Genomic DNA, 16,124 nt, shown 5'->3' on the forward strand with positions numbered 1-16,124 from the left:
AAATCATTTATATCATGGGCATGTCTATTCAAGTGATACATAGATAAGTGCACACATTATTCAAACAAACATCTGGGTAAAATCAACTTTTAAATCACACTATCTACCATCAACTGTTCAGTTTGCTTTGTTTTGGATGAACTTATTGCAACAAATTTCTAAGTCCTTAGGCTTAGGAGACCACAAAATTCCTGGTCTCCTTGAACGTTTCCAAATTCCATCAAAGCTGAAGAATTGGCTTTGGCTCTTCCAGGTTCAGGCTCCTCGAACTGTAGGTCCCCATCGTCTTTGGACTGCAAGGCCACGTCTCTTGCAGGTGTTGAGCATCCATTTCTGTGGCAACATCAAGGTAAGATGGGCCCTGATCCAGTTTTCGGAAACCCCGCTGTGACTAGCTTTGGGGACACCATGCATGTGCAGAGGTCATTGGACTTAATGAGTTTTGTTTTGTAGACTAGTTCCCCTGCCAAAAAAAAAAAAAGAAGGAAAGACAAACAAAAGGAAAAAGCAGTTCTTCTATTTTCTGACGGGCTCTTCTGTACTTGGCTGGATAGATTGCTCAAGAAATGAGACTGCACCTGGGACTTCCATCTTCTCCCAAATCGTCGGGGCCTCCTTGCACACCTCAGTGTTGACGGTCACTTGTTTTGAAGCCATAGACCTAGCTTCCTGTGCTGTGCTTGCGTGAGAACCAGTATCCAGAGGTGGGAATTGTGGTCTCATCCTGGCCGTGGCTGAGAGTGAATTATCCTGTGAACACATGCGAGAATGCTTCCATCCCCCACCCCCATGCTATTGTTGAGTTCACTTTAAAACTGTTCATAAATTCCTCCCACCAGTCAAGCTGTTACTCCACGTCCATTCTACTGAAAACTTAGAGGAGTTTTCAGTGATTCTTGAAGCATCACCTTCATTTCCCCATCTTGCCAATTACCACTCGTTTCTCAAATGTCCCATCCGCAAACATGGTGAGTTTCTCCCCTTCAATGTCTGGGTCCTCCTGCAAAAGGAGCAGTGCTGGGACAGTGCAGGAAGTGCTGGGCTGCTAACCACAAGGCCGGTGGTTCAAAGCCACCAGCCTTTCTGAAGGAGAAGATGAAGTTGTCTGCGCGAGCAAAGATTGATGTTCTCAGACACGCTATGGGCAAGGTGACCAGATGTTAATCTTGGTAAAGCGGGACACCATTGATAAAACTCATATCCTGGCGAAATAGCCACATGGCAGCCGAAAACCGTAGACCCTAGCTTGTTGTGCATTCTTTCCAAAAATCGGGGCTTTTTTTAAATGCCGCGGGACGCGGGGAAAAATTGTTAAAAATCGGGACTTTCCCACCAAAAGCGGGACGTCTGGTCACCTTAGAAAGAGGGGAGTTTTTATACTGTGGAATAAACAAGGCATAGGGGACAGGTGGAGTCATGATATGTGGGAAAATGGGAACTCATAAAAATGAAATGGGTAAAAAAAATGAAATGGGGGTTTGCAAGCAACATCAGCAATTTCAAACAGAAATGGCAACAGGTCAACAGTTAACAGAAGTTACAAAAGGAATTACTGTTGTTACAAAGTGGCCACACTCGGGGTAATTAGCAGATTCTGGTTACATTGTTAAAATGGCTACATCCAAGTCAACTGCTACATTATGGTTACATTGGGGTTAATTGTGGGGGTTACCACAGTTCGGTCTAATATTTTATACCTATGGATGGAATGAGCATGAGTATGGGCGCTTAGAATATGCTGTTGCTCAGATGACTGTTAACAAAGAGTAAGGAATGTACACTGTGATTTCCACACTGTGACCCCATCTTAGAGAACCCTGATTACAAGCTCCATTTTAACAACTGGTTTGCCAAACTTAACCACAAATTTGGTATGGGTTTTGCCGACCCACTAGGAACCGGCTGAATGCCACCACAGTCTATAGGACAGGCTAGAACTGCTTCAGGGAGTTTCGGAGACTCTAACTCTTTACGGGAGTAGAAAGCCCCATCTTTCTCAAGCCGATTGGCTGGTGGTTTCAAACTATTGATCTTATGGTTAGATGTAGCAGGTTTAAAAACTCACCAATATGGAGTTAATTCTGACTCATAGCAACCCTATAGGGCTGTCTCTTTGGGTTTTAGAGGCTATAAATCTTTACAGGAGCAGAAAGCTGAGGAGCAGTGGCGGATTCGAACCGCTGACCTTGTAGTTAGCAGTCCGATGCATAGCCCACTCTGCCACCAGGAGTCCTCAAACCCAAACCAAACTCATTTCTATCGAGTCAGTTCCGACTCACAGCAACCCTATGGGCCAGGGTAGAGTTGCCCCTGTGAGTTTCTGAGGCTGTCACTGTTGGCAGGAGTAAAAAGTCCGCCTTCCTCCCAAGGAGCAGTGGGTGCCTTCGAACTGTTGACCTTTTAGGTCACAACCCCATGTGTAACCATGTATAACACTATGCCACTAGAAGGCAGATGCTAAATTGGGTGAAGGAGAAGATAATATCAATAAGAAGGAGATGGGGTGGGGGGGAGTCACAGGGCAAACCATTGAGATATTTAATAAGTTGTTGAATATAAAAATGATGATTGATCCTCAACTAATTCACAATTAAAAAATAATTGTTTTATGCGCTTCTGTTGCCACCTAGATCTTGAAATGGGAGCACTCAGAAGCAGAGCTGTTAGTCTGTCTACTAGGCTACCCTTCCTTTCTGGTGGAGAAGCCTCGGGGGTGTAGTGGTTCTGAGACAGGCTGCCGCTGGAAACCCCGGGGTGCTCCATGAGAGAAAGATGGACTTTCTACTCCCAGGAAGGGTCACCGTCAGAAACCCACAGGGGCAGTCTACCCTGTCCTACGGGGCTGCCACGAGCCAGAGCTGTGGGTCGAGGTCCGCAGAGACGAGCAGGCCAGCACATACAGAAACAAGGCAGAGGGAAGTGGAAGGCTGACCTTTCATCTTGGACGCTTGGATTCTTAGAACTATTTCCGGTTTGGGCATCTGCATTTCCTCATGCTGGGGCTCCAAGACCAACAGTTTCAGAGACTGTTCATAAAGCAGAATGCATTGCTCTAGGGCAGCGGTTCTCAACCTGTGGGTCGTGACCCCTTTGGGGGCGTCGAACAACCCTTTCACAGGGGGTGCCCGATTCATCACAGTAGCAAAATGACAGTGATGGAGTAGCGACAAAAATAATGTTATGGTCGGGGGTCACCACAACATGAGGAACTATATGAAAGGGTTGGAACACGAGGAAGGTTGGGAACCGCTGCTCTAGGAGGAACTCATTTGGGTTTTCCTTCTCTGACAGGCTTCCTCCTCTCACAGGTTGACTTAACGTCCCACTACACAGTCACAAGGGCACTCTAAATCACTAACAGAGGGTCACCACTGCTAGCAGGGCTGAGGTCGAGACCCCAGGAAGGGCTAAGTCAGAAGGAGGGCACCCCTTTCCTGGGCCTCAGAGTCAGACTTCTCTGGAGAGGATGTGGAATGATCGAGATGGCTTCCGGGGGCCCCACAGGCCAGGCTGCTGTCTAGCGGGCTGGTGGGATGAATTGTAAGAGACGGAAGAGGAAGCCAGCACAACGTCCTAGGATCCCTCTCTGGGAAACGGCCTGTGAGTGTGCCGTTGTTAGGTGCTGGGGAGTTGGCTCCAACGCTGACCCTATGTACCAGAGAAGGAAGCACTGCACGGTCCTGCGCTACCCTCACAATCCTTGCTACGCTGGAGCCCAAGAGAGTCTCCTTCTTTTTCCATGACCTACTCCGTTCCCAAGCATGACGTCCTTCGCCGGGGACCGGTCTCTCCTGATGACAAGCCCAAAGTCCGTGAGACAACGTCTCACCATCCTCACGTCTAAGGAGCATCCCAGGTGACCTTCTCCCATGGCAGACTTGGTTACTCTTCTGGAAATCCATGGTCATGTCAATATCCTTGGATCCAAATGCATCGTTTCTTCTCCAGTCTGCCTATTCAACTTTCACACGAAGAGGTGACTGAAAATACCAGGGCTGGGGCCAAGCACACCTCAGTCCTCCAAATTACATTCTTGCTTTTCAATACTTTTCAGAAGTCTTGGACAGCAGACTTATCCAGGGCAATGCATCGTTTGAGTTCTTGACTGCTGCTTCCATGAACAGTGCTGATGGATCCGAAGCAAAAGGAGCAGAACTATGGAGGGCCCGAAGTCAGAACAAGGAGCCCTGGTGGCTGCGTGGGTTACACACTGGGCTGCTAATCACATGGTCAGTGGTTTGAAGCCAAGAGTCAATCTTTAGGAGAAAGAGGCGGCTTTCTACTCCTGTAAAGATGTACAGCCTCAGAATCCCAAAGGGGCAGTTTTACAGTGTTCTATAGGGTCACTATGAGTTGGACGAGCTGTGGTACTGGGTTTTTGTTGTTGTTTTAATATTGGAGAAGTTAGCATGCAACTATGAAACTTACAATACGATGACAGGACTTTTAAACGTCTCTAGAAGGACATCATTTAAACTTCATGCTGCTGGTGGTCCCCCTCATCTGGATGATTCTTTTTTGTCACTCTCTTATCTTTCATCCTATTTGAGACTTCATAAAGGGATCTCTATTAACATAGATACATACATACATACATACATACATACATATATTTAAAGTTTGTGTGGGAAATTGCACTATCTTTTCATGCCACATTCCCATGCACTCTCTGGGGTTCCCGCATGTATCTGTCATTGAATGTCCCCCCTGGTGGTACAGTGGGGACGCACAGAGCACCGTCCTGCTAACCATGAAGTTGGTGCTTGAACCCGCCAGCAGCCTCGAGAGAAAGGTGGCTAGATCTTCTTCCAGAAAAACTGCAGTTTGGGAAACCCTCTGGGGACAGTTTTACTTCAGCGCACAGGAGTACAGCGGCTCAGAGTTGAAACTGACAACAGCTTTCATCAGATTTCAAGAATTAGACATCTGATTGGTTGCTTTATCCAATTGGCATAATGAGTTCTTTTGAATCAACCATTGCGTTCACGGTATTAAATGGATTGCTTCATTTTATTTATTTTTTTCAATACCATTTTATTGGGAGCTGATATAGAGATATTATCATCCCAAAATTCTACCAATTGTACAATTGATACCACAACCAGTTTCAAATCATTCTCTTCCTTCTTGAACTCCTTGATATCAGCTCCCCTTATTCCCTCCCCCCACTTATTCCCCAGGAACCCTTATTGTACTTGCTGTCTCTATAGGGCCATCAGTGCTGGGTTTCATAGACCGGAACACAGAGACATGTAACACAGAAACAAGAGGGCAACCCCCGTGACGAAATACATCACAGATAAATCCAAGAGGAAAACACACACATACACACCGAGAAAACGTTGAAAACCAGACCAGGCCCAACTTAAATCAGAGGGAGGACCAACCAATTCAAGTCAGCCTTATCATTTTGATCTCCTGGATTCATCTCTCCAACGCACATAACCAGTATATTCCCATCGCTCCATTATGGATAGAGGGAAATCGCCGGAGGCTCATTTCTTGATAGATCTCACAACTGATAGGGTTTCCATGGTCATCCATAGCTTTCTGCAAACCAGAATCTCATCAGTCAGGCTCTGATACTACACCCTCCTTTGGCTTTGTATTATATGATCTATAATCCTGGGTGTGCTTCTTCCATGTAGACTTAGCTTGATATCTCTCTTAGATGGCTGCTTGTTTGGAAACAAGCCTTTAAGACCCCAGGTGCTATTTTATCTGATAGCCGGCACCATCTAATTTCTTCACCACCCTTTGCTAGAGCACCCATTTCTTCTGTGGTCCCTTCCTGAGGGTGTCAAGGAGGGTCATGATGTAAGAACTAATTGTTCTTAAATTGGACCTAGGACTTAGTAGATTGCTTCATTTTAAATCTATCTTCTTGATATTGGAGACCCAAATTCTCATATAGGCTGTCTTGGAGTAAGAGATAGATATAAATTTGTTTTGTGATACAAAAATAAAATTATATATATATATATATACTGTGTACACACACACACACACACCAACACTTGGGATCACTCTTCCTCTCCATCCACCTGTCTCCATATATTCATCATCATAAGGAGCACAATGGTTAAGTGCTCCGCTGCCAATGAAAAGTTAGAGCCACCAGTTCCACTGGACATTGAGTGTGGACAGTGACTGAGGAAGACCAAAGAAGAGCCGATGCACTTGAACTACAGTGCCGGTGAAGCATGTGCAAAGCACCATGACTGGACAGAAAAACAAATCTATCCTGGAGGAAGTACAACCAGCATGCTCCTGAGAAGGAAGGAGGGGAGACTTTCACATACTTTGGACCAGTCCGTGGAGAAGGACACTGGAGTTGGCAAAGCAGAAGGGTGATGACACAGAGGAAGACATTCAAGGGCATGAATTGACAGCGTGGCTGCAGCTGTCAGTTTGCATGAGCGACTGTGAGCCTGGTGTGGGCCGGGCAGTGTTTCCTCCTCCTATCTGGGGGGTCCCTAGCAGAGGGCAGAGAGAGAGGAAGTCCCTTGTCGAGGTGGACTGACACAGCGGCTGCAACAATGGGCTCTAAAATTAGACCAACTGTGAGGATGGAGCAGGCGCGGGGGCTCTCCAGGAGGAACAGACTCGGCAGCACCGACACCGCAGTCCTTCGGAGGGGTGAGGTGTAGTTCTATAGATTCACAACCTGGGGGGGAACACCCTGGGGGCTGCTCTACTCCCTTCTGCTGGGTCACTACGAGTTGGAATTCTTTCAGCAGAAAACAACAGTGACAACACACAGCCCCATCCCCCTGACAAATCTGGGCTTGTTTTCCTTTCCAGGCTCCTGGGACTATGAAATGATGAACTCAATACTTGGTGGAAAACCCAGAGTGGGAGGGGTGATCATCACAGAGGTGTAGGCTTTTCCTAATAACAAAATGGTCATTGTAAATTAGGTGGTAGTGTGTAGTTACATAATCTGTTGTTAATTGGAGAGGATTAAGAAAGAACGGGTGGAGTTTAGCCGGTCAATCAGGTAGCAGCTTGATGACCTCATTTGGAGGTGCTAAGGAGATAAATGGCTCACTTGAGGTGGGACCCATGCTCAGCCCGAGAGGCATTCTTGTTGACAAGCTACATGGAGACAGGTTGATGGCAGCCAGAGTCTCAGAGCTGGAGAAGCCACGTGGAGACCCCTGCCAGCGCTAAGATGCTTCCACTGCCACTGGATCCACTAGACTTCCCACCTACTGGCCTGTGATCTTCCTGCATTCGGTGTCACTGCATGTGTTTCGTGAGTCTGAAGAGGACTTTATAGATTATATCAGACATATGGGCTAATACTGGACTTATGGACATGATCTGGACTGGACTGGGATGTTTCCTCAATATTCAATTGCTCTTGTATATAAAGCTCTTTCTTATATATATGAGTGTCTATGAATCTGTTTCTCTAGTCCACCCAGACCCAGGTGGGGAGTAGGTATGGGTTTTCTCACTCAGGAGCACTTTCCCTCACTGTGTCCCCTGGTCACTTAGGGTCACTAATGTTACTTCTTGGTCTCTTGGACCCAACACACTGGCATCTTGAAGGCTCTGAAAATCCAGAAGTTGGGGGGAAAGTGGGGAGGGTGAGGTTGAGCAATATACTGGTTAACAGAAGCTTCACTTGTTTCTGGCTGCACTTAACAGGCTCTGAACGAACTTCCCCCCTTTCTTCTGGGAAAGACTCAAAGAAGAGTTCTTTGTACCACGTGCGTGTGTTTCAGGAATCAAAGGCACTTTGTTCTATGTCCATTCATATTCCACCAACCAGCCGGGACCGTTTCCCTTGGACGCCAGGAGCCCAGCAGCGATTCCCTTTGTGTGTTAGGAGAATGCTCAGGATATCGTAGAGGAAAACATGAACAACTCTTGCCCACAGACACGCCGACGGGTGGTTTATGAAGCACGGAGAATAAAAGTAAGAGTACCTACAGTATTTGGCAAAATCTTTCTGGAAATCTGCCCTGGCGTTGACGAAGGCGCGTCCTTTGTCGGTTCCGACCACAAACACGTCTGTTTCATACATGGCGATGCAGGCCACTTCGGCCTTGTACTTGGTCAGCTCTTTACACTGGAAGAGAAACAACAAGTGATGTAATAGATACACAGAGAGATCCAGGTTTGGGGGGTGGGGGGCAAGGGGCCTGCTGTAAGAAAATCTGAAACCCAGGGAATATTGACTTAAAATGAGAAGTCACACACACACACACACACAAACAAAACAAAAACTAATGTATCGAGCAAATAATATCGCTATCATACAACCTAGAGAGGAACCTAGGATTTTTATCCACTCCCAACACACCTCTCCAATACCATTTCCCCCATACATTGCTGGCTGCAGACTCTTCAACCATCTCTTCGCGTGACAACACTCTTGTTAGTACCATTTTCTTTGGAGAGAGTAGAAAGATCCTCCGATGTCTCCTCCGGCATGATTGACTGATGGCAGATGGGGAGTTGCCTCCCAGTTAATCTCCAGCTCGGTGAACTTAGAACGGAACACTGGCTGGGCCTGCATTGTCCTCTGCAGCTACCGCATTCCAAGTTCAGCCTTGGGGAAGAGGTGCCAAGCCATCTCGGCAAGGGCTTCCCTTGGCTCCGCCGGCTCTTTAATTCACCCAACATAATGCCTTCCTCCAGGGACTGGTTGCTCCCAATGACTTGTCCAGAGCTAGCGAGTTGGACAATGTTCCGCTTAAAATAATATATGGGTTTCGTTGATCTTTCTCAAAGTAAACTGGCAAGACTTTCTTCCTAGTCTGCCTTAGTCTGCAAGCTCCACTGAAACCTATCCGCGATGGCTGACCCTACTGGTATTCAAAATATCATGACATGAAGTAAAATATCATGGCATGGCTTCCAGCATGACACAATCTTTCTGATGACAGAAACAAGACAAAACAGAAAAAAATTTCCTCAGTGGCTGCTAAGTGGACTGCAACTGCTGGCCACCCTACAAGGTGGATAGAATTGCCCATGGGGTTTCCCAGGGTGACATCTCTGAGGAAGCAGAGAGCCACCTCGTTCACCTGTGGAGTGGCTGGGGGGTTCAAACTGGCCACTGGAAGGCAAAACATGCAAATTCACCCCCAGGTACCTGTGCTGTTCAGGGCACTGCTACAGGTTGATGCCCTCGAGACACAAGACTGCTCACAGCTTTTACCTTGGGTAGTCACAGTCACAAATGGCAATGGTTAGTGTATTTATAAATGCACACACTCCATACACGTTCCTGACGACATTTCCTGATCAGAGAACGTGGCTACTGATGAGGCGTCCCTGAGATCCACAGCCTCCGTCTACAGTTGCACACGTGGAACCGGTGGAAGATTTTCTCCAGGCAAGCTTCTCACGCCAGACAGTTCACACCTTGTCGCCGATTCCTACTCCCACACTTCCTGTCTTGGAAGAACTGTAGGCAGAATGCTCCTCAGAGCAAGGATGGTAGGACTTTCTCTCACAGACTTTCGACACGTTATCAAGAGAGACCAGCCCAGACTTGGTAACATAGAGCACCAGTGTGTTAGTCCAGGTAGACTAGAGAAATAAATCCAGAGACACTCGCATGTGTACATGAAAGAACTTTATGTAAAAGAGTAATTGTATATTATATAAATTTATATAGAAGAGTAATTGTATATTAAGAAAACATTCCAGCCCAGACCAGATCAAGTCCATAAGTCCGACATTAGCCCATATGTCCGATACCAGTCTATAAATCACTCGTGAACACATGCAAGACACTGAATGCAGGAAGATCACAGGCCAGTGGTGGAAAGTCTTGGGGATCCAGTGGTGGTGGAAACATCTCAGCACTGGTGTGGGTCTCCACGTGGCTCCTCCACCACCAAGGCTCTGGCTCCATCAGCATAGCTCCATGTGGCTTGTCAATAAGAATGTCTCACAGGGAGAGAAGCACAGAGTGTCTCTGGCCTCCAGGGAGCTATTTATCTCCATGGTGCCTCCAAATGAGGTCACCACGCTGCAATCTGATCAACAGGCTAGACTCCACCCCTTCTCAAGTTGACGGGAGATTATGTAACTGCCACAGCCAGCAAAAAGAACACGCTCTTTGTGCAACAATGGGCTCACACATAACAACAATTGTGAGACTGGCACAGGACAGGGCAGTCTTTTCAACTGTTGGACACAGGGTCACTATGAGTAGGAACTGAGTGAATGTCACCTAACAGCTACAGCACCCACATACCTCTAGAATTGACCTTGCAGGACATGTTTGTACCTCAGTAGGCCTCGGGCCTTGAATCTTGATGTCATGTTACCAGATGAGGAGCCACAGAAGACGGAAGCATCCTGGAGACCTCCTGGAGTAGGAGTCAGAACTTACCTACTGACAGACAACAGCAAGCCACATAATATGTACTACTGTACTGAAACCAGAGGCACACAAGTAAAGCTTTGTTGAACATCATCCAACAAAGGTTTCCGTAGTTCATGTCAGGGAGCTCAAGGAGGTTCAGGCCGGATTCAGACGAGGATGTGGAACAAGGGATATCATTGCTGATGTCAGGTGGATCTCGGCTCAAAGCAAGAGAATACCAGAGAGCTGTTTACCTGTGCTGTATTGACTATGCCAAGACATTCGACTAATGTGGAGCATAACAAACTAGGGACGGCCTTGAGAAGAATGAGAATTTCGGAACCCTTCATTGTGCTCATGTGGAACTTCTACATGGAACAAGAGGCAGCAGTGTGACCAGTACAGAGGAGTACTGCATGGCACAAAATCAGGAAATGTGTGTGTGATAGGTAGGATTATTGTGCCAACCTGGCCAATAGAAACATGTGGGATTAATCGGCTTGCAGTTTGGAGGGTAAAGAGATAAATGGCTCAGCAAGGCCCGCCCCTCTCTCTCTTGCTCTCTGGTGATTGGACCAGTGTGCGGCAGCTTTAGCTAGTTCTCTGCCTCAATTTGTGAGCTACACTACCTGTGGGACACCCAACCCGTGAATGGTGTCACTAGAGCATGGGGTTCCTTCGAGATCTGCTTTGCCACGCTACTGGTGTGTACATTGCTTGAGCTTGAGGCTGGCGGATCCTATCATCCCTATCATCTTACATTGCTTGAGTTAGATATCCCATCTGAGCTTGCTTCCCTAAGCTCCTGAGTTCCTGACTGTGGGTGACCCACCCTGCTGTTTGCTGCCTGTGGACAAACTGCCTGCATTGCCTGAGGGAAGACTCAGCTGTGTGCTTCCTCAACCTTGGACGGGACAGCCCTCATGAGTTGAAGGACTTCCAGTATATTAACTGTTCCATGGGAGTTAAACTGAGCCCTCTGTACTGCTGTGTGAAATAATTAGCTGTTATATTCCTTCGTGCTGCATAAATCTATCCTCTTGTATATATCTGTAATCATACATGTCTTGGTTTTGTTTCTTTAGAGAGCCCTGCCTATTAACATAGTGCGCCTCTGAGTTGTATCCTTTCACCAAATTTATTCAATCTATATGCTGAGCAAATCAACTGAGAAGCTGGATTAAAAGAAGAATGCGGCATCAGGTTTGCAGGAAGGCTCATTAAAAATTGTGATAGGCTGATGACACAGCCATGCTTGCTGACAGTGAGGAGGGCTTGAAGCACGTGCTGATGAAGACCAAGGATTGCAGCATCAGTATGGATTAAGAAGACGAAAAGCTTCACCCTTTAACCAGTAGTGAACTTCATGATAAAAGGAGGAAAGGTTGAAGTTGTCAAGGATTTCCTGCTTGGACCCACAATAAATGCTCATGGAGGCAGCAGTCTAGAGACCAAATGACAAGATGATCAATGACAAACGATCAAATGACAAGTTAGGTACATCTGCTGCATAAGATCTTTTTAGAGTATTGAAGAGCAAGGTTATTTTGACGACTAAAGTGAGCCTGATCAAAGTCATGATATTTTCCACTGCTTCATGTGCATGTGAAAGTTAGACATTAATTAGGGAAGACCGAAGCAGCATGGTACATTTGAATTGTGGCACTATAGAAGAATATTGAAAGTACCATGGACTGATAAAAAACACACACACAAACAAAACCAGGTATGTCTTGGAAAAAGGACAGCCAGAATGCTCCTTAGAGGCATGATGTCTTACATATTTGGACGTGTTGTCAGGAAAGACCAGACCCTGGAGAGGGACATCGTGTTTGGGAAAGTGGAGGGGCAGTGACAAAGAGGAAGGCCCTCAGCAAGATGAACGGACACAGTGGCTACAACCTTGGGCTCAAGGGTAGGAACCCTTGAGGATGCCACACGACCGGTCAGTGACTTGTTCTGCCGTGCATAGGGTTGCTATGGGTCAGAACCAACTCCATTGCAACGCACAACAAAACTAGACGTATCTCCAGTTGGCTTCCCATTATCCGGACCCCAAAGAAGCCAGTGTCCATGCCATTAACCCTAACAGAGTGTGTTGTCGTGAGCAGAGTAACGACCAATTTCCAGATCCCGTGGATCGACACCTTACATGGTAAAATGACTTGCAACTGTCATGAAGTTAAGGGTGTAGATGAGGAGACCGTCCAGGCGACCAGGGTCACTGAAGCTGTCAGGTGCTGTTGAACTGGGTCTGACTCATAGCAGCTGTACGGACAGGGGAACCACTGCCATGCCCTGTGCGACCCTCACAATTGTTTTTCCGTTCAAACCCACAGTGGCAGCCACTGTTCCCATCCACGTGGTTGAGGGCCCTCCTCTGTTCTCACGGCCCCTCCACCTTTCCAAGCATGAGCCCTTCTCCAGCGTCTGGTCTCCCCTGACAACAGGTCCAAAGTACGTGAGATGAAGTGCCTCGAAGGAGCATTCTGGCTGTGCCTTCCTTCCAGACAGATTTGTTGGCTCCATTGTCAGTCTGTGATATTGTCCATGTTCTCCACCAGCACTACAATGCAAATGCACCAATTGTCCGTCAGTCTTCCTTAGTCAAGGTCCAGTCTCACAGCCATATGAGGAGACTGAAAACGCCACGGCTTGGGTCAGGTGCACCTTAGTCCTCAAAGGAACACCGTTGCTCTTCAATGCTCTAAAGAGGTCGGTGCAGCAGATTGACCTCATGCAATTTGTCGTTTGATGTCTTGACTGTTGTTTCCATGAGCACTGATTAATAGTTGTACTGATTGGATTTACTTGGGTGCAGATGGATAGAATCCTATCACAGACAGCATTGTACTTCAAGATCGACCTGGAAAGATCCTTTTTGATTAAGAATGCAACACCATTTCTTCTTGATTGTTTCATTCCCAGCATAGTAAAGTGCAGGATTTTCGGATTCAAATGGCCAATACCAGCCCATTCCGGCTCACTAATGCCTAGAATGCCCATCTTTATGTGCTCCGTTTCATTTGTCACCGCCTCCAGTTTGCCTAGATTCATACTTTGCATACTTAAGTTCCTATTATTAATTACTGTCTGCACACTGTTTCTTCTCATTTGGGGTCATACCTGTTCAGCAAATGAAGGTCCAGAAGGCCTGACTGCCGCAGCCTTGACCCCATCTATGTCACTGTGGTCGGCTCTACTTTGATCGGCTAGCTCAGTCGAATGTTGAGTGCCTTTCGACCTGAGGGGCCCATCTTCTGGCTCCAACCGTGTTCTGCTTCTTAGCATGAGGCTTCCAGCATCTGACAATGTTTCAATTCTGTCCATAAGGTTTTCCGTGGCTAATTCCTCAGAAGTGAACAGCCGATGGCTTTTTCCCATCTGAGAGGGCACGATGAGACCACACCAGTCCTTCTAAGGAAAAGGGGGAGGCAGAGAAAAAGATGGACACTGGAGTCAGAGGTCCGTGATGCCAGCACTGAAGAGGCCACGGACAAGGAATGGTGGTGGCCTCTAGAAGCGGGCGAGGCACACGTCTCCTGCTAGAGCCTCTGGCTTCTGGCCTACACAACTGTAACAGAGTACATTTGTGCTGCTTTACGTCATGATGCTTGTGGTCATTGTGGAAATATAAACATGACTGTATATGTATTGCATCGCAGTAGTGATGACTGATCGCCTCTAACTTCAGGGGGAGGAGAGGGAACCAACATCAGCACACAGCTGAGTCCTGTGAGGCCGCGGTCAGACATACCTACGCTCTCCAAACTTTTCACCATTTCTGACCCCAGCTGCCCCTCCCATGGTGCCCGCTACCTCTGTTAGGTTCGATAATCCACTGTAATGGTCACAAGGAACTTGCAGACCATACTTATGGTCAAATGATTTATTCACGAAGTCATAGGGCACAATTGGGATCAGGATCAGCGGACGATACCTCGCTATCAGGATCAACAGCATGGGGGCGATGGAGAGCATGCCTCTGCCTTCCTCAGTGTGAGATGGTTCTCCAAGCTCCTCTCTGCTACGCACGCTCCATCCAGGCCTTGTGGACCTTCTCCCCGTCCCCACAGGACTTGTCTTGTCTTGGTCTCCTTAGGGCAAGCCCGGTCTCAGCTGTCCAGGGGCCTCTGTACTACTGCCCCTTCGCTGTGCATACACATAGACCTCCTTCTGTTGAATTTGGATTGACGGCAGGTTCCCCGGATGGGAAATGGCCTTTCTTGCCAATGGAAGGTTTGTGGCAACTGTCAGGCCAGTCCATCGGCACCGTCTCCCTGACAGTGTGTGCTCACTCTGGGTCTGTGCGTGGCACTTTTGTCATTCTCACATTTCAAGGGTTTTCAGCGTTCACGCCGTGGTCCTCTTCGTGACAGGCTCTCCACACCACACCCCCCTGCCATCAAGTCCATTCCAACACACGGTTCCCAAGACTGTGGCCCCTTACACGGGCAGCCGGCCTCGTCTTTCTCCTGTGGAGCAGCTGCTGGGTTGGAACTCCTAACCTTCTGGTTAGCAGTTCGATGCCTGACTCATGGCACCACCAGGGCACCTTATAACAGACTATAGTAGAGTGGAAACAGAACTGTTATAGGCATTGGAAAGATTTAAAAATTCATGTGGCTAGCTTTACTGTGGTATTCGATTTGTCGCTGTGGTCTGGAGCGGAACCTACCATCCTGCTAAGGTAGGTGTGTAGGAGGGTGAGTGAAACAATATTGCTACTGAGGTTCCAGTCCAAACACACAGCCTGGTTCCACCCACACTGTGCTTCACCATGGCTCTGTGATCAGCGAATGGCTGCAGACAAGTTCTCTCCATCACACTCTTTGTCTGAATCTCCCTAGGGTGCCTTCAGGGAGAAAGATGGGGCTTGCTAGTTTCGTCAACAGTTACGGTCTCAGAAACCCACAGACATAGTTCTACCTCTGGCCTATTAGTTGGCCTGGACTAGACGGCAGTGAGTTTGGGGTTTACGGTGCCCTCAGACACAAAGGTCCACTCTGAGGGGAACCGCTTGGCCGGGTAAAGCCAAGGCAGAGAGGTCCGATGAGAAGGTCAGGGTGGCTGTTTTTTGAGCTCCCACACAGGGATCTTCTTGATAGACTTTTTCCTCCAGGGGAAAGGATGGGGAGATGGAAACACTGCTTTCAGAAGTACATAAACCTAGATGGCGGATATGTTGGTGTTTTTCTTGAATGCAGGCCTCTGTGCTTCTGTAGCCACGCGTTCTGAATTCTCCTGGGGGCAGCCAGCCTCACAGGTTTTTCAGGGGAGACGTGGACAATGGCAGAGCAAGCGAGAAGAGAGGGGCAGAGAGGACGCTTCGAGGCAAGGACCCTCCTGAAGGAGCTGTCACATGGGTGGAGGGATGTCCCACTGCCGAGTGTGCCAGGTCCAGCATGGGCCCGGTGGCAGCGGGTGGTGGCAGACAGCAAGGCCGTGGGGAGCTGAGGGAGCCCCTGCATTGCAGCAAAAAGGTTTGCCGATGTGCTTCCTGCTTCTGTCAAAATTCGACCTGCAGGCTGTGGGTCCTGATTCTGAGCTAACCTGTTCCTTCCAGCTGTTTGCAGGACTGGAGGTCTGGTCTGTGCGTTCCCCGAGGCCACTGCATTGGGTTCTGGAACCCAGGACAGCTGGTGTCAGAGGGTGGGAAACGGGCGGAGAGTGAGAGCGGCCAGACCTCCCCCTCCCAGGGCTCTGCCTTGAGCCGATCTTGACTCGAATCCTCTCCTGAAGGGAGATGGGTTCTGGGGACATTCCTGCTTACGTATGCCTCCAACGTGGT

At 48.0% G+C, this 16,124-nt stretch overlaps 1 protein-coding gene across 2 annotated transcripts in view; it reads right to left on the minus strand.

Annotated features, from left to right (window-relative positions):
* Nucleotides 1–16,124, minus strand: part of LOC101659839 (general transcription factor II-I repeat domain-containing protein 2B) — a 60,251-nt gene that overhangs the window by 33,911 nt on the left and 10,216 nt on the right. Inside the window, exons 3-4 of one of the 2 annotated variants that reach the window (XM_045283882.1) lie at nucleotides 13,460–13,750; nucleotides 7,942–8,080 (exon numbers count right to left, since the gene is read on the minus strand). In XM_045283882.1, coding sequence (XP_045139817.1) covers nucleotides 7,942–8,080; nucleotides 13,460–13,750 — 430 coding nt within the window. The remainder of the gene's footprint in view (nucleotides 1–7,941; nucleotides 8,081–13,459; nucleotides 13,751–16,124) is intronic. The other variant, XM_045283883.1, reaches the window with a different exon arrangement.

Source organism: Echinops telfairi, unplaced genomic scaffold, assembly GCF_000313985.2.
Source record: "Echinops telfairi isolate 266 unplaced genomic scaffold, ASM31398v2 ScPeMD7_5;HRSCAF=22, whole genome shotgun sequence".
Lineage (NCBI taxonomy): Eukaryota > Metazoa > Chordata > Mammalia > Afrosoricida > Tenrecidae > Echinops > Echinops telfairi.